This window comes from Papaver somniferum, chromosome 10 (genome assembly GCF_003573695.1).
Source record: "Papaver somniferum cultivar HN1 chromosome 10, ASM357369v1, whole genome shotgun sequence".
NCBI lineage: Eukaryota > Viridiplantae > Streptophyta > Magnoliopsida > Ranunculales > Papaveraceae > Papaver > Papaver somniferum.
The window spans coordinates 156,279,966-156,305,090 of NC_039367.1; the positions used below are offsets into that span (position 1 = coordinate 156,279,966).

Genomic DNA, 25,125 nt, shown 5'->3' on the forward strand with positions numbered 1-25,125 from the left:
TGATAACAGAACTTTTCTCTGAAAAAACCCTCCATTAAGCCTCTCTGCAACTTCCATTTTCAACTCATTTTAATGATTACTTCTCATTTATTCAACCAAAAACGAATGACAAGTAATGGGTTTGTGAGAATATCTTTGTTAATGTTTTAAATTAAGCTATATATATATAGTGGTGGTGGTAGTAATAGGAGGTGGTGGTGGTAATCGGTGGTTGGTGGTGGTGATAATCGGAGGTGGTGGTGGTGGTAATCGGCGGTGGTGGGCGGCGGTGGTTGGTGGTGGTGATAATCGGAGGAGGTGGTGGTGGTAATCGGCGATGGTGGGAGGTGGTGGTGGGAGGAGGTGGTGGTTATATATATATATAGGTGGTTATTGGGTTGCTTTTAAATTAAATTAGGTTAAGGATAGGTTAGTCATTTCAATACTTTATGACACCCCCTTATAACTATAGGGAAGGTGGTCTAATAAAACCATGGTCCCCTTAAAAAAAATTATGGTCCCTAAAAAAATCGTTCTAGAGAAATGTGGGCGCATAATTGGAATATGCGGCCCATTCCCATCGTAGCCGGACAGCTCATCGACCAACCTTATAGAAATTTTGCGCCATCAAATTGAACTGGTGTAACGAGAGTGTAGCAATAGATCTACTTTTTGACAAAACAAAAAGGGGGTCAGCTGCCCCCCAACTAAAAGCTCAGAAACACCCCCCTAAACCCAAACGCTCTGCAACTCCGTAAACAAAAACCATTCTGATAAAGGTGATAAAGTGGAAAGGAAATCATTGAAGTTGTGGATGATGATGAAGAAGGTGAGGTAGCAATGCCCAAAATTGGGATGGAATTCGATACAGTAGAAGAAATTTATGAATGTTATCGACGTTATGCTAAACGGATGGGATTTCCATGTAAAAAACGGTCGTCAAAGAAGGATAACGGACAATTAAGACATGTAACTTTTACTTGTATTCGGGAAGGTAAGAATAAAAGAGTTACAGATGCTTCAGTAGTTCTCAATCCGCCGATCAAAACTGGGTGCAAGGTTAAACTGACAGCGCGATTGGAACCTGATAATAAATGGCGGATTAGTGTGCTTGTTCTTGAGCATAACCATCAGAATATCCCTATTGCAGCTTGCTATTGGAGATACAACAAAGTAATTAATAACCCTCTGAAAAGGAAACATTTACGAAATGACAACTGAAAAAATGACTAGAACTTTCGGTAACCAAAACGTTGTTGCTGCTCTAAAATCTAAACTGAGTGGTCTAATGTTTTCCATAGTTTGGGACCATCTGGAAAACGGTTCAATCCCGTGCACCTGACTAGTAAGCCCCAAAATCTGACTTTCTCCTGGACTTGCTTACACGGGATGGGAGTCCCTAGTCCCAGGGTCTCCACACCTACACCAAATAACTAGAATTCATATTGCAACATAAAAAAAACTTTTTCCTGTTCATTATTTTCCCAAGTGACAACCAAAAGAGATGAAGGGACCCAGCATTCATTCATGCAGGACTTGCTTGATCCTGCTCATCTTTTTTTTTTTCACCTAGATTTATTTTCTTTCTGAGATTTAAACAATTTTTTCTTGTAAAACAGCTATCAATTAACCATGTGTAATGTACTGCAATTTTGTATAAAGATGATTTGATCAAATGTGGGTTCCTTCCTTCTTCATTATTTAGTTAATGTGGCTAGTGATGACTTACATAGAACAGGTTAGCGCATGGCAAACACACTGAAATCTTGACCATTCTAGCTAGCTCTGCTAATTCACAGCAGCTAGCCAGCTAGCATGCTTCTTTGTCCTAGTCCATAATCCTATAAAGAGTGTGACTGCGAAAGCCACTTGATGCAGCAGCGTTAAAAGCGGTGATGCTTAACTAGAAGGAATCCTATTTTGGGAAGTGTGCAGCTAGTTTCTTCTCTGCCAGTATTTAGAAGTGTAGTCTGACTCTGGACTCTAGACATAAACTTTTCCACAAATTTACCACGCGGTGACCTAATTTTGTCAAGTAACTCAGAATAAAAGTCACGTCATTACGTCAAGTCGGCTTTATGTAATATTGTACCTCGTACCCAAAACCTAGGTCGTCTTCGTGCCCAAACTTCATACAACACTCTTTCTTTCCACCAGCCCGAATACGCTCAAATTCCGTCCGGATTACTAAAACCCTAATAGATATTTAGTTGTCTCTCTCTCTCTCAATCCCCGAAGTGTTTTCGTTAAAAGAAGTTTTGATGGATTATTTCAAGTTTCTTCCTGTGGAGATTACACTAGAGATATTACGTCTGAATTCCAACTGAATCAGTTCTTGAATGCAAATTAGTTTGCACAAATTGGGGAAGTCTTATTCGTCATCCATTATTATCCAAGTTGCACTTTCATAATCTTAATCATTCTGCTGCTGATTCTGGTAAGCTAGGTTTTGTTTCTTTTAGTTACGATGAAAAGTTTTGCTATTTTGAATATGATGAGAATCATGAATCATCAAACCCCATTCAGAGAATTAGAAGGATTAATTTAAGTACCCTTCCGTTTGAGAATTTTAGGTTTGTTGGTTCGCTTGATGGTTTGATCTGTCTTGCCGAAGGCTCATCTTTATGTATCTGTAACCCCATTACTAGAGAATATCTTATACTTCCAGATCTCAAAAGAGATTGTTGCATTGATTGGCATAAGTTTGGAGTGAGCTTTGCCATCGGTTTTGTTTCTTCTACCAATGAGTACAAAGCTGTAGGGGTATATGAGTCGAAGACCCATGCAAAAGTCTACATGTACACTCTAGGCTCTGGCAATGGATGGAGAAACCTTGGAAATTTCAATCCTCAATTGTTTAGTATCTGTAATTGGGATGATGATGGTGTCTTTGCCAATAGTGTTTTTTATTGGATAGACTCTAAATTAGAAATGATCATTACGTTTGATCTGGCTGAGGAAAAGTTTTGTGAAAAACTTTCACCACCTCCTTCGCCAAAAGACGGTTACTGGCGTGATAATAGAATATGGGTTTTGAATGGGTTTTTGTATTTTGCTATTCGTTTAGATGACAAAAAGGATAACAAATTTAACGACATATGTCAATTAAGAAAGAAGAATGATAACCATGACATGAAAAAGGCAGAGGAAGAACATCATTCATTCATTTGGAATAAAGAGTTTAGGGTTGACGATAGCTATCCATTAGTTGTTGTGAAGAGTGGTGGTGTTTTGACTTACGACCACAACTCTCTCAACATTTACGACACAAAAAATTCCACCTCGAAAAGGCTTGTGAAGTTTAAAGATTGCATTTGTCAAGTATCCCCTCACAAGAACACCTTAGTTTCGTTGAAAGAATTAGGAGAAGGAGATACAAAAACAATGTAGTCAGTTGAGATTGTGGAAACAAGAATCCGTGATTTTCCTTTCAAGCAGTTCCAACAGTATGCGACCCCTGAATACCTATTCTTATAAACCGCTATACTCAGTTGAGTTTTGGAAGTTATATAATTTCTTTTTGTATAGACATTAGAGTTTTTCATTTTGAAACTGGATAACTAGTGACCTTTGTTTTTTATTTTTATATTGCGTCTTTATAGCCCCGGTCCAATTTAGTGTGGCTAGTGATGAGAACAACGTAGAACAGGTTGGTGCAGGTCATGTTAGGCCATCTTAGTTGTGGAAATGCAAATGTTGCACATTCTTGGTCCTAGATCGACGACTTTAGAATACTGCAGATGTTTTCTTCACGTCTTAAATTTCTGTGGCTAGTTCAGTAGTCTGATATGTATGAAAGTCCTAAGTGTGTGTTTGACCAACAAGTGGTGTTCATGCGGCTTGTTCCTTGTACAAAGATTGTATTTATTTGTCTAGCCAGCAGCTAAATTTGTATCTATAATTTGCTAAGAAGTAGCCTAATTTCATACAGAATTACTAACACTATTTCATGAAAAGGTTGCAGCAATTGTAGCGCCTTGCTTTATTCTGCTGTTACAGTAGTAACCACTGTGACTAGACACAAAATTAGTGGCGCGGTTAAGCATTTGCAATTGCTTAAGGAATATTTCTCTTCCAGTAAGGATCATCAAGCAGAATTCAATTCCATCTTCATCGAACCCTACAAAACATGTTTGGAAAATTGAAATCTTCATGAACTTCTTTGAAGTCCAGTGAATATCCCATATGGTGATCTATGAAGAGTCATTGAGCTTCAAAAACATGGAAACTGATAAATTGAAATCCTGATAGTACAAATTTATAATATTCCACTACTTCGAGCAAAGAGCAAAACTCGCGTATTGCACCAAAAGGTCCCAAGCTTATAATTGATGCTGCTTGGGTAGAGCTTTAGAAAACTTATAAGAGTCGTCTGACCCAGATAAATCTTGCAGATTGTGCATCTGTGGTGGAGTTGTTTTAGTAAGCATTTAACATCATTATTTCGTAATCTATTTTCTTTTTTCGGATGCTAGTTTTGCATTTTACGTTTTTTTTTATGCTGATGTTATTTGGTTTCCTCTCAGATATTATAGGTGGAGAGTTGGACTTAACCATTCTCAAGCGGAGTTCAGTGTCTTTCTTCAACAATGGAAAACCCGAAACAGCTATTTCACTACGGGTACGGGCAAGGACGAGCATGCCAAGGTAAAGTACACAACATTTCTACTATGATGTGGAGTTTGAAAGTGGGAGCCAACCATTCTTGTACTGGTGGATACTTTTTTAATGCTCTGTCTCCTAGTAATTTACTTCCTTTATGTTTCCCTCATAATTTCTTCTTCAGAAATTTTGAAGGTTGGGTGTTGGAAATCGCAAAGAAGTTTACCATGAACTATGCCAGGAAATGACAAATGGGACGGAGCCAGAAATATTTTACAGGGGAGGCTAATTAACCAAAACATAAGTTCAAGAGGGGCTAATTAAGAAAATTTTCTTCTAAATAATACAAATTCCAAAGGATTTCTAATGAATTAACAAGAAACAGGGGGGCGGGCCCTGAACTACACTTAGCTCCGTCCCTTAATGATTTGCAAAATAATTGCATCAAATATCTTGGACCAGTAAGTCTCTTTAAAATTCATCTATTCTTCTCTGTGGCTTTAAAGTAGGAGCAAAAAGTTATAGATAGAAGCCTTGGGTTTCTTATTTCTTTTGTATATATCTTTCTGCAGTTAGAGTGGGGAGCGTATGAACTAATTTTACAGGGCACGAATCTTGTTTGTCGATACAGTTGAGGATTCTAGGTCATTTTTTTGTACAGCCGAAGAAGAAGGGTTCCTTTCAACACTCCAGTTTCTTACTGGTGAGGCTACAAAAGCTGTTCAAAGATTGGCGACCCAAGTGTTGTCCTTGAGGTGCATTTTTGTCTCTCCATTTTTTTCCTTAAAGTTGTAACCGAAGAATTAAGGAAGAAACTACTAACCTTTGTAGGTCTAGACTCATTTCTTTTTCTGGGTTTTTAACCTTTTCTTTTTTCTTGTTTAATCAATATGGCTATCTAAGGGAAGTACAATTTGGAACCTACCTTACAATCATTAGTTCATATAAGTCTCAAGTACTCCCGTGAAACGATTGGCCGTCATTTTTAATTGACGTGCCACATTAACTGTTGCGCGCTTAAGGGCATGAGGCATGACCCGATGTTGTTGGTTTTGTTTTTGCTCCTCCAAAACATATGAAACCCTAAACCCCATTCAAATGCTTTGGATGTGGCTGTATATTAGATAGTTACTTGTATCTTAGGTTATCTTATATATTTGGTAATACATGTATTGCATATATCTTACTTTTTTAGTTTTTCGAGATTCATATTATTTTCAAGTTAAAACCCAAAGCTTTATTGTTGCAAACACTAGCAATAGTATTAGGTTTAAAGAATACTAATAAGATTACGTTTAAGTATGATGCATCAACAGCAGCAGCAACAATGGATGGCTATGCAATATCCGGCTGACACAATGGTGATGCAACAACCATATTATCATCGGATACCACTTCAACCTCAAAGATTTTTTCTTCATCCATCAATATTATATTATCAACAACAATCACATCAAGGATCTTCAGAAGAAAATAGAACAATCTGGGTTGGTCAACTTCATTATTGGATGGATGAGAATTATCTTCATAGCTGCTTTGCTCATGCCGGAGAGGTTTCTTTCTTTCTATAACTCTTTGTATCTTTTTGTTTCTCTGCTACAGACAGTTATTATTGGTTTATTGAATCTCTTTTTGATAATTAATTTTATGAAATATGTAGGTCGTGTCTACTAAGGTCATTCGGAGTAAGCAAACCGGTCAGTCTAAAGGATATGGTTTTGTTGAGTTCTGTACACGTGAAGCAGCTTAGGAAGTTTTGCAGACCTACAATAGCTCTGCAATGCCATATGCAGAAAACCTTTTAGTCTAAACTGGGCCTCATTTGTAATAGGAGATAGGCGTTGTTCATAATGGCAACTGCAAGATGAAACTTAGCTTATATAAAGACAACTCTCTTTATTGATGTTTAGAAAATCTCTCAAAACTAAACACAAGCTCTAATCTTGCTCGTATTATCAACCACAACTTTGGTGATCATATATATATAGAACTATGAATTCGTTTTCCTAGTCCTATTACCTTGTTACATGTCTTTCCTTTTCTTAGAACTAGATGACTTCTAATTCCCTTGGGATTACATCAATTTCCTAATCTTGTCCTAACCAGCTTGTTAGTGACTTCTATGTTGAATTTTAACCAACATTCTCCCTGTTAAGGTTCAACCTTACCCGTGACATATCTTGTACTCCAATCAATTGTCTCATTTCTTCAAACTTGATCCGAGCTAATGCCTTTGTCAATATATCTGCTTTCTGCTCAGTTCCTGGTATGTGTTCAACGTTGATGATCTCCTTCTCTATACATTCTCGTATGAAATGATACCTTTTCTGAATGTGTTTTGTCTTACCATGAAACAGTGTATTTTTAGTGAGTGCAATTGCAGACTTATTATCAATCTTGATGAGAACTTTTTCAGGTTCTCTTCCTTTGATTTCACCCAACATTTCTTGAAGCCATATTGATTGTTTAGCTGCTTCTGTTGCAGCCATAAACTCAGCTTCACAGGATGAGAGGGCTACAGTGTCTTGCTTCTGTGAACACCATGTAATAGGTGCTTCATCTAGATAAAATATATGACCAGTTGTGCTTTTTCCATCATCTTGGTCAATATTATGACTGCTGTCACTATACCCAACAATTCCTTTTGATCCTCCTCGACCATACTTCAATCCATAGATGCTTTTTCCTCTTAGACATCTCAATATCTGCTTTATTACATCACCATGAGACTTGCGTGGACTCGGCATATAACGGCTTGCTACTCCCAAAGAGAAAGCCAAGTCTGGTCTTGTGTGTAACAAGTATCTAAGGCATCCAACATTTCTTCTATAACTCGTTGGATCAATCTCAGCTTTTTCTTGTGCCTTTGAAACTTTAAGTCCAAACTCCATTGGTATCTTAGTTGGATTACAAGTTTCAAGTCCCGCTTCTTTCAGAATTCTCCTTGCATAAGCTTCTTGTTTAATCTGAATCCCATCTGGCTTATCAACTAGAAACCAAGTCTTGTTTCTGTTGATTGAAATAATTTCTTCTCTACATGCTTGTGTCCATTTAGTCGAGACCTTTGCTTCCTTAAAATTCCTTGGTTCATCATTAACAGAAAGTAGCATAATCTCACATTCTTCTGCAGCTTGAATAACATAATCCTCCAGATATTGTGGCTTTTGTATCTGTCTTGTTGATTTTCGCAGTGGAATGGGTTGAGTTATTTCATCAATCTCTTCTTCTTCTTCTTCTTCTTCTTCTTCTTCTTCTTCTTCTTATTCTTCTTCTTCTTCTTCTACTTCTTCGTTATTCTCAGTGTTTTCATTATTCTCTTCTTCTTCTTGATTAACATCATTGTTTCCATTGGTATTGATGATTATGGGTCCTTCGCCTTCATCAATTACTTGACCCCATCTCATGTGAAACATTCCTGGATCCCTACTTGGTCCATCATTAGTTTCTTTCCAGTTCCAGTTTTCTTTTTTCATCGAATACCACATCTCGACTCACTGTTACTCTTTTCGTTGTTGGATTGAATAATCTGTAATATTTGGATCCAGGATCAATTCCTAGATGCACAAGAGTATGAGATCGATCATCCAGTTTCTTAAGAGTTGCAGAATCAACTTTTGCGTATGCTTTGCAACCGAACACTCTTAAATGATCTATGTTTGGTTTTCTCTTTCGCAAACTTTCATATGGAGTCATGTCTTTCAGAGCTTTCGTAGGTATCCTGTTTATTAGGTATGTGGAGTGTCGTACAGCTTCTCCCCATAGATAATTAGGTACCTGCATATCCTTTAAAGAACTTCTTGTCATCTCCATTAGAGTCCTGTTTCTCCTCTCCACCACTCCGTTTTGTTGTGGTGTATATGGTGCTGTGAGTTTCCTTTTGATTCCATTTGACTCACAAAACTTGCTGAACTCTAAGGAAGTGAAATCTCCTCCTCTATCAGTTCTAAGCATTTTGACCTCCTCTTTTAACTCTTTTTCTATCATATTTCTGAAAGCTTTGAATCTGTCAAATGCTTCACTCTTTTCTTTCATAAGAATAGACCACATATATCTTGAGAAGTCATCTATAATAAAAAATATGTATTTGTTATTTGCAAGGGTTTGTGGTGTAATAGGACCACATAAATCAGCATGAAGAAGCTCTAATGGCTTTGAGGCTCTGAATGTTGTTGCTTTTGGGAAACCTTGACGAGTTTGTTTCCCAACTAAACATGATTCACATATTTTTGCTTCATCTTTTATCTGTGGTAGTCCTCGAACCATCTTGTTCTGAGATATTTCCTTTAAAGTTATAAAGCTTATGTGTCCTAACCTTGCGTGCCACTTCCATGTCTGATCTTCCAGTCTCATAGTCAGACATAATGTCCTTCCAATCATGAGACTTATCTTGTAGAGTCTATTCTGTGAGCGTGAGACTCTAACTAAAAGTCTTCCACTTGGGTCATGAACTGTTAGATAATCTTGTCGCATTCTAACATCACATCCACTTCTGTAGCTTGTCCTAAACTTAGAATGTTGCTTTGTAAGTTTGGGATGAAGTAGATGTTTGTGACAAGCTTCTGTTCTCTGGTCTTGCTCTGGAATAGAATTGATCATTTCCCTTCAATTTCTACAGAAGATCCATCCCCAAACTTCACTTGTCCTTTGATTTTCTTATTGAGTTCAGAAAAGTAGTGTCTCTTACCAGTCATGTGATTGCTGGCTCCATTATCTAAATACCAGATTCCTTCTTCTCCATCCTTTGATTCGTAGTTCTTTGGTATTAGTTTCCCTTCGTTTAAGAATACAACTTCGTGCATGAAAAGAGCTGTATCTGCTTCCCTTGTTTCATTCTTGTTTGTTTCTTCCATCTTTTGTATTCTTTCAGGGCATACAGAGGAGAAGTGTCCTGGTTTATCACATCTGTAACAAATAATGTTTGATCTATCCTTCTTTTCTTTCCCTTGGTTTTGATCATTCTGACTTTTTGTTTTATCTTGTGAGTTAAACCTTCCTCCCCTTCCTCGTCCTCTGTTTCCTCTACCACCTATTCCACGACCTCTTCCTCTTGTCGCAGAGTTTTGTTGGTAAGAGTTTGTGTACAAGAGTTGTCCTTGAGTTTCTCCATTGTTTTCTTCATCAAGGATTCTCTCTTCATATGCTTTCAATCTTCCAATTATATCTTCATAGCTAGTCTTCTTTAAATCTAAGACTTGTTCGAGGGAAGCTATGATATGACTATACTTGGATCTTGGTAAACTATTGAGAAACTTCTTTACCAGTTTATCTTCATCAATGGATTGTCCAAGTGACTTGTTCGAGGGAAGCTATGAAAGAGTAATCCAATGGAAACATTGTTTTTGTCTGGGTCCAATGTACCAGGATCAATTGTTTCCCAAACTTTGTAGATTTTAATCAGTACCTTCATTCTCATGGCCCATAATGTGTATTTTGTGGCGTTGAGGATTGGAACTTGTATTGATGGTGGCGTGAACTGTTTTGCACCCACAATGGTGGTTTCGTTTTCCATGGCTCGGAAACAAGCTCTGATACCAATTAATGGCAACTTCAAGATGAAACTTAGCTTATATAAAGACAACTCTCTTTATTGATGTTTAGAAAATCTCTCAAAACTAAACACAAGCTCTAATCTTGCTCGTATGATCAACCACAACTTTGGTGATCATATATATAGAACTATGAATTCCTTTTCCTAGTCCTATTACCTTATTACATGTCTTTCCTTTTCTTAGAACTAGATGACTTCTAATTCCCTTAGGATTACATCAATTTCCTAATCTTGTCCTAACCAGCTTGTTAGTGACTTCTATGTTGAAGTTTAACCAACAGTTCAGCCTGTTCTATATTTGTAGGAAATTTGGCTTCTGATGTTATAGATACATTATTGCAAGGAACTTTTGCAAGTAAATACCCGTCTGTTAGAGGAGCAAAAGTGGTGATAGATGCAAATACTGGAAACTCTAAAGGTTACGGTTTTGTTAGATTCGGTGATGCTAAAGAGAGGATTCGGGCAATCACAGACAGGGACGGTGTTTATTGTTCTAGTAGGCCAATGCGTGTTGCAACCCCAAGGAAATCAAATGGGTTCCACCAAATGTCATCTCGAGATAAGTGTCTGTCATAATGAACAAAAATTTTGGGCTTATAACATTTAGCCGCCTGTTTCTTGTATTTCTTACTTTTCTTTTTCATGTTTTAGTTTATCAAGTTTGTTCAATTCTCACAGGTGAAAGAACCCTAAGATTAATTTCTTATCACAGTTTCAAGTATGAAGAGAACCTGGACAAATTGGTTTCCTTTGTATCGCCAAAGTGTTCATATGAAAAGGGTTATGATGGATTATATCAACAATCTCCTATCGGATATAATATTAGACATATTAAGTCGTATACCAGCCGAATCGGTTCTTGAATGCAAATTGGTTTGCAAAACTTGGAGAAGTATTATTTCTCATCGTCCACTATTCCACAAGATGCACTTAAGTCATTTTAATCATCATGCTGTTGATTCTAGTGAGTTGGGCTTTGTTGGTTTGACTAGGGATGGTAGTTTTTTCTATTTTGATTATGATGAGAATCATGAATCAAAAAAAAAAAAACCATTAAGAGAATTACAAGGATTAATTTAACCCTTCCGTTTGAGAATTTTAGGATTGTTGCTTCATATAATGGTTTGATCTGTCTTTCTAATTTGGTCTCTCTTTCTAATATCCCATCTTTTTGTATTTGTAACCCCATCACAAGAGAATATGTTATACTTCCAGAATTTAAAGCAAATTGCTGTGACATTGATCTTGCGGTTAATTATGGGAAGAGAAGCTTTGGTTATGTTTCTTCTACCAATGAATACAAAGTTGTATTTGTGGCAAGTTGGGGTTTTAGATTGTTGGGCCTCAAATACAGATGATATAGAAACTGATTTTATGATTGAAGTTCATGGTATCCCGTTCCAGTTTTGGTCATCAGACATTATGCATGCGGTGGGAAAAATATGTGGAGAGGTCTTGTGTATTGATCCTACAACCCTAAGTCTTGTAGATTTAACTTCTATGAAGATGAAGATCAGAAACAGGTATGGCATTAATTTTATACCAAGATCCGTGAAGATACACACCAGTCAAGGGATTTACACAGCTTTCATCACGGTGGTTAGCATCATCAAAAACAAAAAAGCGAATACAATCTCAAGATCATTAGATAATCATGATCATCATGTCAAGGTCAAGGTCAAACGTCCACCAACATCACGTAATTGGAGGAGTAAGAAGCGCCAGAAAATTTGCCCAGAAGAAATTCTAGCGGCTTCTGTTACGGGGAAATTTCAAAATCTGAATTTGAATTTGAATCTAAGTAAATCTGCTCATCATGGTAAGAAAAAAAAGCGGATCGGTAAAAGAAAAAAGAGGTTACATGCAACAGTTCTCCGAGTGGATATCATCTACCAGCCAGTTAAAAATACCCGAACCCAACCCAAACTCACAACCCAAACCCCATTCCAGTTATCTAAAGTCAACCCAACCCAAACCTCATTCATCAACCCTAATATCTCTACTTTTCCTGTAAACAGTGATACGGTGATAGATATGGATATTGATGCTCTGTCAATACCATCAAAGCCAGCTTTCCATCTCTCTATCGAGGAGAGTTCACCTCCATCATTATCAAGCGCCCTCACCAAAACTTGTACTATGGAATCCATTCTATCATTCATAAAATATTATCATCCCCCCATCCCGGTATCTTTAACACCAACCTTAAATATCCTCTCTCTTTTTAAAACAACCTCCACTTTACCACCTCTTTTACCCAGTCCTAATCCAATATCACCTCTTTCTTAATCAACCTCCACTTTACCACCTCTTTTACCCAGTCCTAATCCAAAACCAATGTACAGCCTACATAAACCTACTATTGTAATACCACCATGGGTTATTGCGGAAGTTAATAGACTTTTCCTGTATGGTTGTAATTTAGGCATTAAGCTAGACTGCATGCCAAACCACTCCAAGAAATACTTCCTCAATATGGTCGTAGCCAAGGGTCCAGTGTTTAAGAAAAATGATATGCATCTTTCAAAGGAAACAGATTGTATTCGAAAGAATTTTGCAGTACAAACTTTTTGCTGTAAAACTTCCAATATGGAACTAGCAATTAGAGAATCAAAAGAAAGAGCTACTCCTCTCTTAGGTCTTCAGGATACGTTCATTGTTGATATTGAAGAAATAATAGAGGACAACAGCTCTTCACCTACTCCTACTTATCCTCCTGGATTTGAGTCTGTAAGAAATGAAGAATCTGATGATGCCACTTCTCCTTTGGTGTCAAATGGTGTTATTCCTAAGAAGTTGCTATCGGAATTGAAACTTCTAGGAGTGGCACCATCGTCTGTGGGTTCTTTTGTCAAGTCAAAAAGAAGAGTTGTGGGATCAGCAGTATCCAAATGAATATGCAAATTCTATCTTGGAATGTCAGAGGGTTGTGTTCAAGACAGAGAAGAACTATTGTGAAGAAAGTTATCAATCTTTATAAGGCTTCTATCATCATTCTTGAAGAGACTAAGATGATGTATTGCACAAATTTTGATATTCAAAAAATATGTGGAAATAATAACTTTGGTTGGACTTTCCAACAATCTGCTGGCAGTTCAGGAGGAATGATTATTTTATGGAATAAGGATATTCTGGATGTTCATGACTCCTTGGTTGGTGAATTTACTCTCCCTATTTCTTGTTCAAACAAAGATGATGGTTTTCAATGGATCCTAACCAATGTGTATGGTCCTAATAAACCTCATGAGAGAGATAGTTTTTGGGAGGAACTGGATAATGTTTACAGTTTTTGGGATCTTCCCTGGTGTATTGGAGGGGATTTTAACACTGTTCTCAGTTGTGATGAGAAAAAAAACAGTTCCAAAGTTACAAAGAGCATGAAGAGTTTTTCTAGTTTCATTGCTCAACATGAACTCGTTAATCTTCCGCTTAAAGGTGCCAGATACACTTGGTCCAACAACCAATCTAACCCTGTCATGTGTAGATTGGACAGATTCTTGCTCTCTCCTTCTTTTGAACTCAAATTTCCTTTAGCTTCTCAACTTGCTAAACCTAGACCAACTTCAGATCATATTCCTCTTATTCTTGACCTCTCGTTTCCTTCTTGGGGTCCAAGTCCTTTTAGGTTTGAGACTCTTTGGTTTTTGGAAAATGGTTTTGTTGAAATGCTGGAAAATTGGTGGAACTCTTTTTGTTTTGCAGGTACACCAAGTGATATTTTTTGGTTAAAGCTAAAAGAACTGAAAGGATTACTTAAAGTGTGGAACAAAGACACATTTGGGCATACAACAGCGCAACTCCAAAATATTTTGTCTGACATTGAGGTAATTGATAGTATTTCCCAAAATAAAAGTTTGTCTGAAGAACAAGTCAGAGCTAAGATTCATCTTCCAGCTGATTTTGAAAAAATTACTCTTATGGAGGAGACTGCTTGGAGAATTAAATCAAAATCTAAATGGATAAAGGAGGGAGATAGAAATACTGCTCATTTTATGAGGATTGCTGCTGCAAAAAGGAGGTATAATAGAATTAGTCAATTATACATTGACGGAGTTTTGGTTTCTGACAAATCAGTTTTGCAGGATCACATTGTTTCCTTTTACAAATCTTTATTTACTGAGGAGATGTTAATTAGACCTGAACTTGAGGATGTTCATTTTGATCAAATCAATGCTGCAGAAGATGCTATTCTAGAAGCCACTTTCACAGAAGATGAAGTTTATTCATCTATAAAGGATTTGGGTAATGACAAAGCACCTGGTCCAGATGGGTACCCAATTTTATTCTTCTTTAATTGTTGGAAGTTCTTGAAACAGGATTTGATGGCAGTGGTACATGAGTTTTGTACAAGTGGTAGCATAGATACAAGACATAATTCTACTTTTATTTCCTTGGTTCCTAAAAGAGACTGCATTGAAACTGTCAAAGATTGTAGGCCTATTTGTTTGCTCACTAGTGTTTACAAAATTATATCCAAGGTTCTTTCTAATAGATTATGTTTGGTTATGGATAAACTTATATCACCAGTTCAGTGTGCTTACATTCAGGGGAGACAAATCATCGATGGAACACTTATAGCTAATGAGATGGTGGATTCAAGACTTAGCTCAGGTGTACCTGGTTTAATCTGCAAAATTGACTTAGAGAAGGCTTTTGACAGAGTTAGTTGGGTTTTTCTGGAAAATATGTTGCATAAGATGGGTTTTGGTAATCTATGGTGCAAATGGTTGAGATTTTGTTACTCAACAGCCTCTTTCTCTGTTATCATTAATGGATCTTCTTTTGGAAACTTCAGTAGTTCAAGGGGGGTTAGACAGGGAGATCCGTTATCTCCATTGCTTTTCAACATTGCGATGGAAGGTTTCTCAAGATATTTAGATAGAGTTGCAGCAATGGGTCAGTTCAATGGTTTTTCAAATGTTCATAATGGAATTATGATTAATCATCTACATTATGCAGATGACACAATCTTTTTTCTAAATAACTCAAGAGATGAACTCCATAATTTGTTCTCTTCCTTGAAGTGTTTTGAATTGATCGCAGGCTTGAAGATTAATACAGCAAAAACTAGACTTATTTCTATTGGTGGTTGTCAAGATTTACCTTCTTGGGCTTTGGAGCTTGGATGCATTACTGATAAGCTGCCTTTTATTTATTTGGGTTTGCCTCTAGGTGCGAAGGCTAATTCAAAAGCTATTTGGGATCCAGTTCTCACAAAATTTGATGTCAGACTTTCTCATTTGAGTAAAATTTCGTTGTCTAAAGGAGGTAAGCTTACAATCTTAAAATCTATCCTCTCTTCTCTTCCTCTTTACTATTTCTCTCTTTTCAAAGCTCCGGTTTCTATTATCAACCAACTGGAAAAGAAAATGAGGAATTTTTTATGGGGTAATTCAAAAACATCTCATTTGGTACACTGGAATTTGGTGATGGCTGACAAAAGTAGAGGAGGTCTGGGGGTTTTAAACCTAAAACAAATGAATCTTGCTTTACTAGCAAAATGGGTTTGGAGATTTGGGGTGGAAAAAGAACAACTCTGGTGTAAGATTATTATTGAGAAACATGGTGCCGTGTCTTCTCATTGGTTACCTAGTGGAGTTGAATATTCTGGCGGGATTTCATGTTGGAAAATTATCGTGGAAACAAGTCACTTGGTAAATTCTTTCGCTACAATTACCATTCATTCAGGAGGTAGAGTTTACTTCTGGTATGATAAATGGAATGGGGATGACCCATTAAATATTGCTTTCCCTGACTTGTTCAGGTTATCTAAAGATAAATACTCTACAGTGGCTTCTCATATTTCTAATGGTAGTTGGGTGTTTGATTTCAAAAGAAGATTATGGGATAATGAAGTTAATCAGTTTGCTTCTTTTTTGCTCAGAATTGGGTCTTCTCCTCCTATTCTAGATAACCTCACAAACACAAGAAGATGGTCTTTGGGAAATAATGGAGTCTTTTCTGTTAAGACTCTATACTCTAAGTTAATTCAGTCTGACGGTATTGATAATTTTCCTTATAGGTTCGTTTGGAATAACAAAATTCCACCAAAAGTCAGTTTTCTCGTTTGGTGTGCTGTGCATGGGAAGCTCAATACCAAGGATATGTTGTTGCGTAAGGGAATGACTCTGGAAATGGACTGCATTATGTGTGGAGATGCTGTAGAAACGGCAAGTCATCTTCTTCTTCACTGTAAAGTGGCTTACAAGCTGTGGTTAAACTTAATTCCTTCGGGTTGGTGTTGGATTTCTCCACAGTTTTTGTTTCATTTAGCTAATGGTTGGCTTCAGATGTTCTTAAATCATAATGTGGAGTGCTGGAATATGATTTCTGCTGCTATAGTGTGGGTGATTTGGGGAGAAAGGAACGCGCGTACTTTTGAAAATAAGCACATCTTCAAAACAGATTTTGATTTAATCATCGAAGTTAAATCTCTGATTATTGCTTGGGCTACAGTTTTTGGGCATCATATTATCTCGACAGAGGACAATTGGGATGCAATTTTTTCCTAATTCCTTTTCTTTTTCTGTTTTATTTTTCTTTCTTTGCTACTACTTGTAGCTCTTTTGTACATTCTTTTGTTCATTCTTTCTTTCTATAAAATCTATCACTTCCAATCAAAAAAAAAAGTTCACGTATAGACTCTAGGCTCTGGCAATGGATGGAGAAGCCTCGGAAGCTTCAATTTTCAGTCGGTCGGTGGCTGTACTTGGTATGAACCTGGTACCTTTTCCAATGGATCACTTTATTGGCTGGACGAAAATTTACAATCGATCATTTCATTTGATAAATGGCTCCCCTATTTTTTACTTTTATTCTGTCTTTATGTCATTGGTTCTACTTGGTAGTACTATTTTTTATTTTGAATTGAGCTATTTTTTTCTGTTAATTCTACATTTTTGTTAAAGATGCGACCTTATTGCGATGAATACTTTGGAGAATGATCAGTCGTTAGGTATTACTGGAACTTAGAGCAGTTTGGCACAGGTCATATTAGACCACGCGTAGTGCTCGAAATTCAAATCCGCATACTTCTGCCCTAGTTCCAAATTTGTCATCCTCATAAAGTCCATAACCTATCTAGAAGACTGCAGATATTTGCTTCCAGTCTAAAATTGTTTTTAACCGAGAAACGAAAAAAAAACAAAAGAAATTTCTTGATTTAGATTCATGGTTTCATCTTCATGAATGGACCTATTTTTTGTCACTCATCAGTAATTACTGTATGATTTAAGGATTTGTCAGTTCCTGAATCCTGCATGGCTGATCTTGCTAGGTATAACAAGAGCAGTCAAAGATGCCAGCCAGGTGCTGGTAAATTAATTCGGTAGACTGGCGTGGCATCACTTGACATGCATAGACATTGGCACTTTGCAAATTACTAACACACTAGGCGCCAATTGTACGTGTATAGTCACACTTGTACAACTCTAGTGATTACTGACTTTGTCTTTTACTACGTAGTGTAAAAACTAATATAAACACTACGGTTTTCATTCTTATCCAGTGTTTCTGCATTTCTTTTTTCTCTTTAAATATAGCAACCATGGATAATGTTGTTGAAGGGTTAGGCTTGACGAAGAGATCTTTGAAAGCAATTACTACTACAAAGAAGAAGGATGGGGATGGGGATAATAGCACTAAGATAGGTAGTGTTGATTTAGAAGAACCTTTAAGTCCATCAGCCCGGTTACTTCATGAACCACATTTCAATCTCTATATAATTGCGATTATAGGTTGTAAAACAAAAATTAATCCTACCGTTGTCAAAGATGGGTTGGTTCATACATTACTTAAACACCCTCGCTTCTGCAGTTTACAGGTACAATTTCGTGAACTTGTATGTACATTTATATCGTCTTCGGCCGAATATACATATAAACTGATTCTTGATCTTTACAAACTCAGGTGGAAGTCGGAGAAAAAGGAGGGAAAATGAAATGGGTACCAACAGAGGTTAATTTAGAAAATCATGTTATAGTACCAAAAATTTACCCTGAAATGGATTTACAATCACCTGATAAATCTGTTGAAGATTACATATCAGATCTTAGCAAAACCGAGATTGATATGTCAAAACCACTGTGGGAGCTTCATCTCCTCAATATCAAAACTGCTGATGCCGAAGCAGTCGGGATATTTAAAATCCACCATTCTCTAGGCGATGGGACTTCACTTGTGTCTCTTCTACTGGCTTGTACTAGGCAAACCGCTGATCCAAATGCGTTACCGACGATTCCGGTGACAAAAACGACTTCAGTCAGGTCATCAGGAAATAATACAGGGATTAGTTGGATATTCATGGCTATTTGGGGTTTTCTTCTACTGGCTTGGAATACTCTAGTGGATATTTTTATGTTTTTTGCAACTACGATGTTTATAAAGGATACAGAGACACCTCTCAAAGGCGCTCCGGGGGTTGAGTTTGCACCGAAAAGGTTTGTTCACCGGAGTGTTAGCCTTGATGATATCAAATTGGTGAAGAATGCAATGAATACGGTTAGTTTTACTAAATTCGCTTAATAGATAGATTATGTGAGTTGGAATTTACCTACTTTTGTATTTTTGTTACTTTCATCGTCTCAGAAACATCCGTGTAGTCCCCTGATGCGTACACATAGATGTTACTTATGCTTGTTTGCTTGCAGACAATCAATGATGTTGTTTTGGGGGTTACAACTGCTGGTCTTTCACGTTATCTGAACAGGAGATACGGTGAGTCTTATTTTATAGCCGAAGTACAAATTTTATACATTTGAGTCAGTGTGTCAGCTCATTGTTCTTACATTTCACAGGGGAGGATACTGAAAATGATGTTGGAGCAACCGAGAACAGAAATAATCTTCCAAAAAATATACGTCTCAGATCTACTCTACTGGTGAACATTAGACCTTCAAGTGGAATTCAGGTACTTTCTTTCATCTCTATGTTTAATACATAAATCAAAAAACTCGTTGGTCATGTTTCCAATTCCTTTACGCTGTCTTTACAATAGGCATTATCGGACATGATGGAAGAGAAGGCAGAAGCCAAATGGGGCAACTGGATTGGCTACGTTTTATTCCCTTTCACCATTGCCTTAAGAGATGATCCATTAGATTATGTTCGCCAAGCGAAACTTGTGATTGATCGAAAAAAGAATTCGTATGAAGCTCTTTACACGTTTGTTATCGCTGAAATAGTACTGAAGTTATTTGGCATTAAGGTATATATATTTATACAAATGTTTACACTCAATGAAAAATGATTGCCTTGGTGGTTTATAAATTATATTTTTGGTTGCAATTACAGGCGTCAGCTGCTCTAACGCACAGAATTCTCACTCACACAACGATGTCGTTCTCGAATGTGGTTGGACCTTTAGAAGAAATTGGTTTTTATGGACACCAGATGTCTTACATAGCTCCTTCTGTTTTTGGGCATCCACATGTAAGGGTCTCAATTTCTAGCTGTCTCTAGTTTGTGTCATTATACATATTTATCAAGTGCATTTATTTTCAAATAAGAATGCTAGAAATATTTAACAAACTAAATATTTTTTTGTTTGATCGGGATATGCAGGCTTTTACGATCAATTACCAAAGTTATGTGAACAAGATGACCATAGTTCTTGCAGTTGATAAAAAGGCAGTTCCTGATCCTCACAAACTTTGCGATGATTTAGAAGAATCTCTAAAACTCATCAAGGATGCTGTTGTAGCCAAATATAAAGACGGGAAATGAGAAGAAGAAAAAAGAAAGGAAGAAGTTGCATACTCAATTCCGTCATCAATATGTTGTCAATTTGTCATGTTTTAGTTGAAGTTTTTCCTTTTTTCTTGTTGGGGCTTGCATTTAAGGTACTTTAATGTGACACCATGTTTATTTGCATGTTACTCGCGATCCGGATTTGAGTTAACCCCTGACTCATAGCGAATCAGATGTCAGATGTCAGAGTATTTGTTTTCTATTTTGAGTCAGATCTGACTCGACCTCACTCATATCTAACCCTAGACTCGAACCCGTTTGAGTCAGGTAGCAAATTAAACATCCCTGATTCATGGGTCCAAACCACTTATTCATATAATCTTGAGTCAATTAAGTTAGATCTGGCTCGAAACAAACATATTGAGTCAAATCCGTCTCAAATCAGGTGATTTCAGTTAGGAACAAACGACTCAGATCCAAACGACCCTGAGTCAGGAGTAAACAATTTCAGTCAGGAACAAACGACTCAGATCCAGACGACCCTGAGTCAGGAGTAAACAAACATGGTGTTAGAGCGTAAATCAGGTTAGAGAATAGTGTAATTTCTATCTACTTTTATTCTTGTTGCGGTCCTGCATTTAAGGTTCTGTTGTGTTTATGTGTCATTGGTGAATTTTTTTCATGTAAAAAAAATGTGTCACGTAGATACTGCTGGTGCTGGGCAAGGTAAATTGTGTGACTCCAAGTCCAATCAAATCTGACCAAAAGTCATATTAGAACCGTGAGAAATCAAGGAGACTTTAAACGACCTCCCAGCAACTCTCCCTACAATAGGGTCATGAATTTTCCATTGATCTAACTAGTAACTACACATATAGAGTCAAGGATATGTTCCAAGCTCTTAATCAAAATATATATATATATATATATATATATATTCTTGGGAATACATTATTAAGCTGTAGTAAACTACATAAAAATCATGAATTTTTTGGAAGGATTGAGTTTGAGGAACGTCAAGCCTTTGAAAGCTATTGTAACAAAAAGTAGCAGCAATATTTTGAACGATAATGGATGGTATCGTTTTTAGTGGATGGTATCTTGTAAGCTTTGCAGAACGTCAAGCCTTTGAAAGCTTTGCAGATTTCATCCATGATTGGGGGGCTTTTAAACGATAATGGATGGTATCTTGTAATAGGGAAAAACTTTTATGTGTCTTTTTAGTTTCTAGCATGCTGTTGTTGTAAGTTTTTAGTGCTTTCTCAGCACTTTCTTCAATGAATTTTATCTTTTCCAAAAAAAAAAACAAAAAGTAGCAGCAGTATTTTGAAAAAAGAAAGTGATAATATTAATGGTGGATTAAAGGAAGAAGAAAAAGCAGAAGAAGAGGAGTTATTAGATCCATCAGCTCGTTTATTTCATGAACCGAAGTTTAACTTATACATAATTGCAATGCTGGGCTGTAAAACCAGGATTAATCCCAATATCATTAAGGAAGGTTTACTTACCACAGTACTTAAACATCCACGCTTCTGCAGTTTGCAGGTATATATATATATATATATATATATATATATTTCTTATAATTACACTTTAATTTTGTAACTTATATATGTGATTTAGTTTACATTTTTTTCTCTATTTCCTCTTGTGAGTTCACATCTCTAACTTGGTTCTAATGTATATTACTGTGAAAACCCAGGTAGAGGTTGGAGGAAAAGGAGGGGAGATGAAATGGGTACCAACAGAGGTGAATATAGAAAACCATGTTGTAGTACCAGAAATTAATCCTGCTATGCTGGATGATATATCAACGGATAGATTCGTTGAAGATTACATATCAGAACTAAGCAAAACCACAATTGATATGTCAAAACCACTTTGGGAACTTCATATTCTCAATGTCAAAACGACTGAAGCCGAAGCTGTAGGCGTATTTAAAGTCCACCATTCCATTGGTGACGGTACTTCACTTGTATCTCTTCTCCTTGCTTGTACTCGGCAAATCTCTGATCCAAATGCATTACCAACAGTTCCTTGAACTAAAAAAAGACCTGTCAGCAGCTCAAAGAATTCGGAAGGGATTTGGTGGATGTTCGCGGCACTTTGGGGTTTTTTGGCAATGGTTAGGAATAGTTTGGTGGATATTTTTATGTTTTTTGCAACTTTCATTTTCTTAAAAGATACTGAGACACCTCTCAAAGGTGCCCCTGGAGTTGAATATGGGTCAAAAAGGTTTGTACACCGGACTCTTAGCCTTGATGATATCAAATTGGTGAAGAATGTAATGAATATGGTCAGTTAGATTAACTCCTCTCTTTTCGATTCGCTTATTAGTCCCTGCACCTATGTATGGAAATTGAACGGTTATATTTTTTTTGCAGACGATCAATGATGTTCTTTTGGGGGTTACAACTGCTGGTCTCTCAAGTTATCTGAATAGGAGATACGGTGAGTATTTTTATTCCGTTCTTGTACGTACATATGATAATAACTCATAGTTTTCCATTTTTTAGGTAAGATTATGCAAAATGACCAAGGAGCAACAGAAAAGAGAAGTAATCTTCCAAAAAATATACGACTCAGGTCTACTCTTCTCGTAAACATGAGACCTTCAAGTGGAATTCAGGTAACTTACCTCGTGTTTTCTTATTTTTATTACATTACTCGTACGTGAATTTCGCTATCGGAATGTTCTTATAAGGAACTCTTTCCTGTTTGTATTTGAAAATTTTCTTTTCTGATTTAAGAACTTCACCTATAATAGGTACTATCGGACATGATGGAAGAGAAAGTAGAAGCCAGATGGGGTAATTGGATTGGATACATTCTAAATCCTTTCACTATTTCCTTAAGAGATGATCCATTAGATTATGTTCGAGAAGCAAAAACTGCCATTGATCGTAAAAAGAATTCCGGTGAAGCTCTTTACACATATCTCATCGGTGAACTAGTGCCCAAGTTGTTCGGCTATAAGGTAATTGCATGTATATATGCATCTGTCTCTTTATTATCTGTCTAAAATGCTTGCATCAGCATGCAGTTTCAAGTGAAGTACATATGTTGAAACGGCTTGTTACTACAGGCATCAGCTGCTTTATCTCACAGAGTTCTCTCTAACACAACCATGTCGTGCTCGAACCTTATCGGGCCTTTGGAAGAAATTGGGTTTTATGGACATCCTATGGCTTACCTCGCTCCCACTTTTTATGGGCATCCACAGGTAGTGTTCAGATACATTTCAATGATTTTCTTAATTTTAAGTTTAATAATATGCTTGAAATGTTCTCAACTAAGTGAAGAATATTTTTGGTTCTTTGCAATGCAGGCTCTCACCATTAATTACCAAAGTTATATAAATAAAATGATCATAATTCTCGCAGTTGACGAAAGAGCAATTCCTGATCCTCATAAACTTTGTGATGATTTAGAAGAATCTCTAAAACTCATTAAGGATGCTATTTTGGCTAAACATGAACACGTACACTGAAAAGATCCATACCAAAAAAAAATAATGCATATGTATTTCAGATCCTTTTATATATGTATATTGGGTTTGTTTTTTGCCCAAATAACACAGCTTCAAGTGGAATCTATGTTATCATGATTTCGTTGAAGAGCTGTAAAAGTTTTATGATGAATTTTTAATATGTGAAGAACAATTCACAATGAACTTCCCAAGACCATGTATGTGCAATTAATCAGTGAGTTTTGCAATTTGTGTGTGTTTTCGATTTATTAGGTGACTTGTGGCGTGATTGACCCTGATAGATTTATAGCTTTCAAAAATCTTTTCGACATAGGCCAAAAATATGCATAGCCTTATCCAACTGGATATAAAGCAAAAAATCGCAAAGAGTATCCCAGACCATGTCGTTGATAAGAAATGTTGTAAAGCTAACTGGAACAGGATAAATTCAAATGTTCTTATATGGAATGTTGGAAGGTGTTTTTACCTGTACACTAGACAGTTGTACGTAGCAATGTTTTGTTGAATCCTTCCCGTCTTATAAAGCTCCGCATTTGGGTATGATTTTAGTTGGCTGAATCTTCCATCTGTTCTCTTCAATCAATTCCTTTATGATTTCTCCTTTATTTTCTTACGATTAAAACAGCCTCCAATATACTTAGTGAATAGTGAGTGATCAGAATGCTAAAATAATAAACGAAAACTAAAAACCAATAAGCTATGAATGTAGTGGCCCGGCTGCACCTGCACCACACACGCGTCAGCATCGCATACTCTATGAACAATAGGTAGTTCATCACATCCGTTGGTTTTGCTGATAGCCCATGTAGGACTATTCGCGCGCAAGCAAGCAACAATATATTTTTTTTCCTTTAGGGGGTAAGGGTTTTCCTTTAGGGGGTAAGGGTTGGCTAATAGCTCATGTAGAGCTAGGTAGGATGGGCATACATTCATAGCTGATTGGCGATTAGAAGTGCAAATTTAACTTATTGTGTACACGACTTACAAGATTGTGTTCTCCACTGTGGGACTATTATTTTTGGTTTTTTAACTAGAAGCTAGCTGTAGAGAGAGAAATTAGAATTTGTATTATTATTATCTCCTTCTTTTTCCTTCATCAACCTAGAGCTCCAAATACTCATTAATGGAGTCTTAATTGTAATCCAACTTCAATCATAGTGAAACCTAATCCCTGGATGTAGATCATATTAATTGAGCCACGTAAATCTTGTGTCCAATTTATAATTTTAGCACTTTAATCTTTATTTTTTATTGTGAAATAGATTTAGATCTAGGCATAGTTAATGGGGTGTGTTGTAGGATTTCTTACAACTACAATAATCATTACAGAATGAACAGAACAAGCACATCTGTTGGAGAAAAGTTGGCAAATTGACCAAGGATCGAGATTACATAACTGTTAAGGATACATCTATCCTCACTCATTCAAAGCAGTAACTACAGTTGTATCCTTCTAAGCTACAGCTGTCATATTATGTCGACATTCTAATGTCTGTCAATCTTGTATTTTTGGTATACAATCATGCAATATCTTCTGTAATAATAGACGTATATGGCTCTTTATATTGAATGTGAATCCACAATATCAAGTGTGGGACATTTCACCAAAACATCTTTTCCTAGCTTGGTATCGAGTCTAAAGATTCAAAACTCACGCTTATTTTCTTTCACCATGGTTGAAACTTCAATACTTCATCAAATACACATCAACCATCTGATCAGTGTCAAACTCAATCACAACAACTATCTCCTATGGGTGACACAATTCAAACCTCTTCTCAAAGGTTACAAATTACAAGTTTTTGTTGATGGTACAATT

General features: G+C 36.7%; 1 protein-coding gene and 2 pseudogenes across 1 annotated transcript; all 3 read left to right on the forward strand.

Annotated features, from left to right (window-relative positions):
• The first annotated feature begins 5,882 nt into the window (after window positions 1-5,882).
• Window positions 5,883-10,705, forward strand: LOC113316642 (annotated as a pseudogene).
• Window positions 10,706-16,786: 6,081 nt separating this feature from the next.
• Window positions 16,787-19,852, forward strand: LOC113316643 (O-acyltransferase WSD1-like). Its single transcript, XM_026564800.1, has 9 exons — window positions 16,787-16,852; window positions 17,365-17,443; window positions 17,671-17,951; window positions 18,038-18,628; window positions 18,778-18,844; window positions 18,925-19,037; window positions 19,125-19,334; window positions 19,421-19,558; window positions 19,691-19,852. Exons 1-9 carry the CDS (start codon window positions 16,787-16,789, stop codon window positions 19,850-19,852), a joined length of 1,707 nt encoding a protein of 568 aa, XP_026420585.1.
• Window positions 19,853-20,783: 931 nt separating this feature from the next.
• LOC113315198 lies at window positions 20,784-23,390 on the forward strand (annotated as a pseudogene).
• Window positions 23,391-25,125: the final 1,735 nt, after the last annotated feature.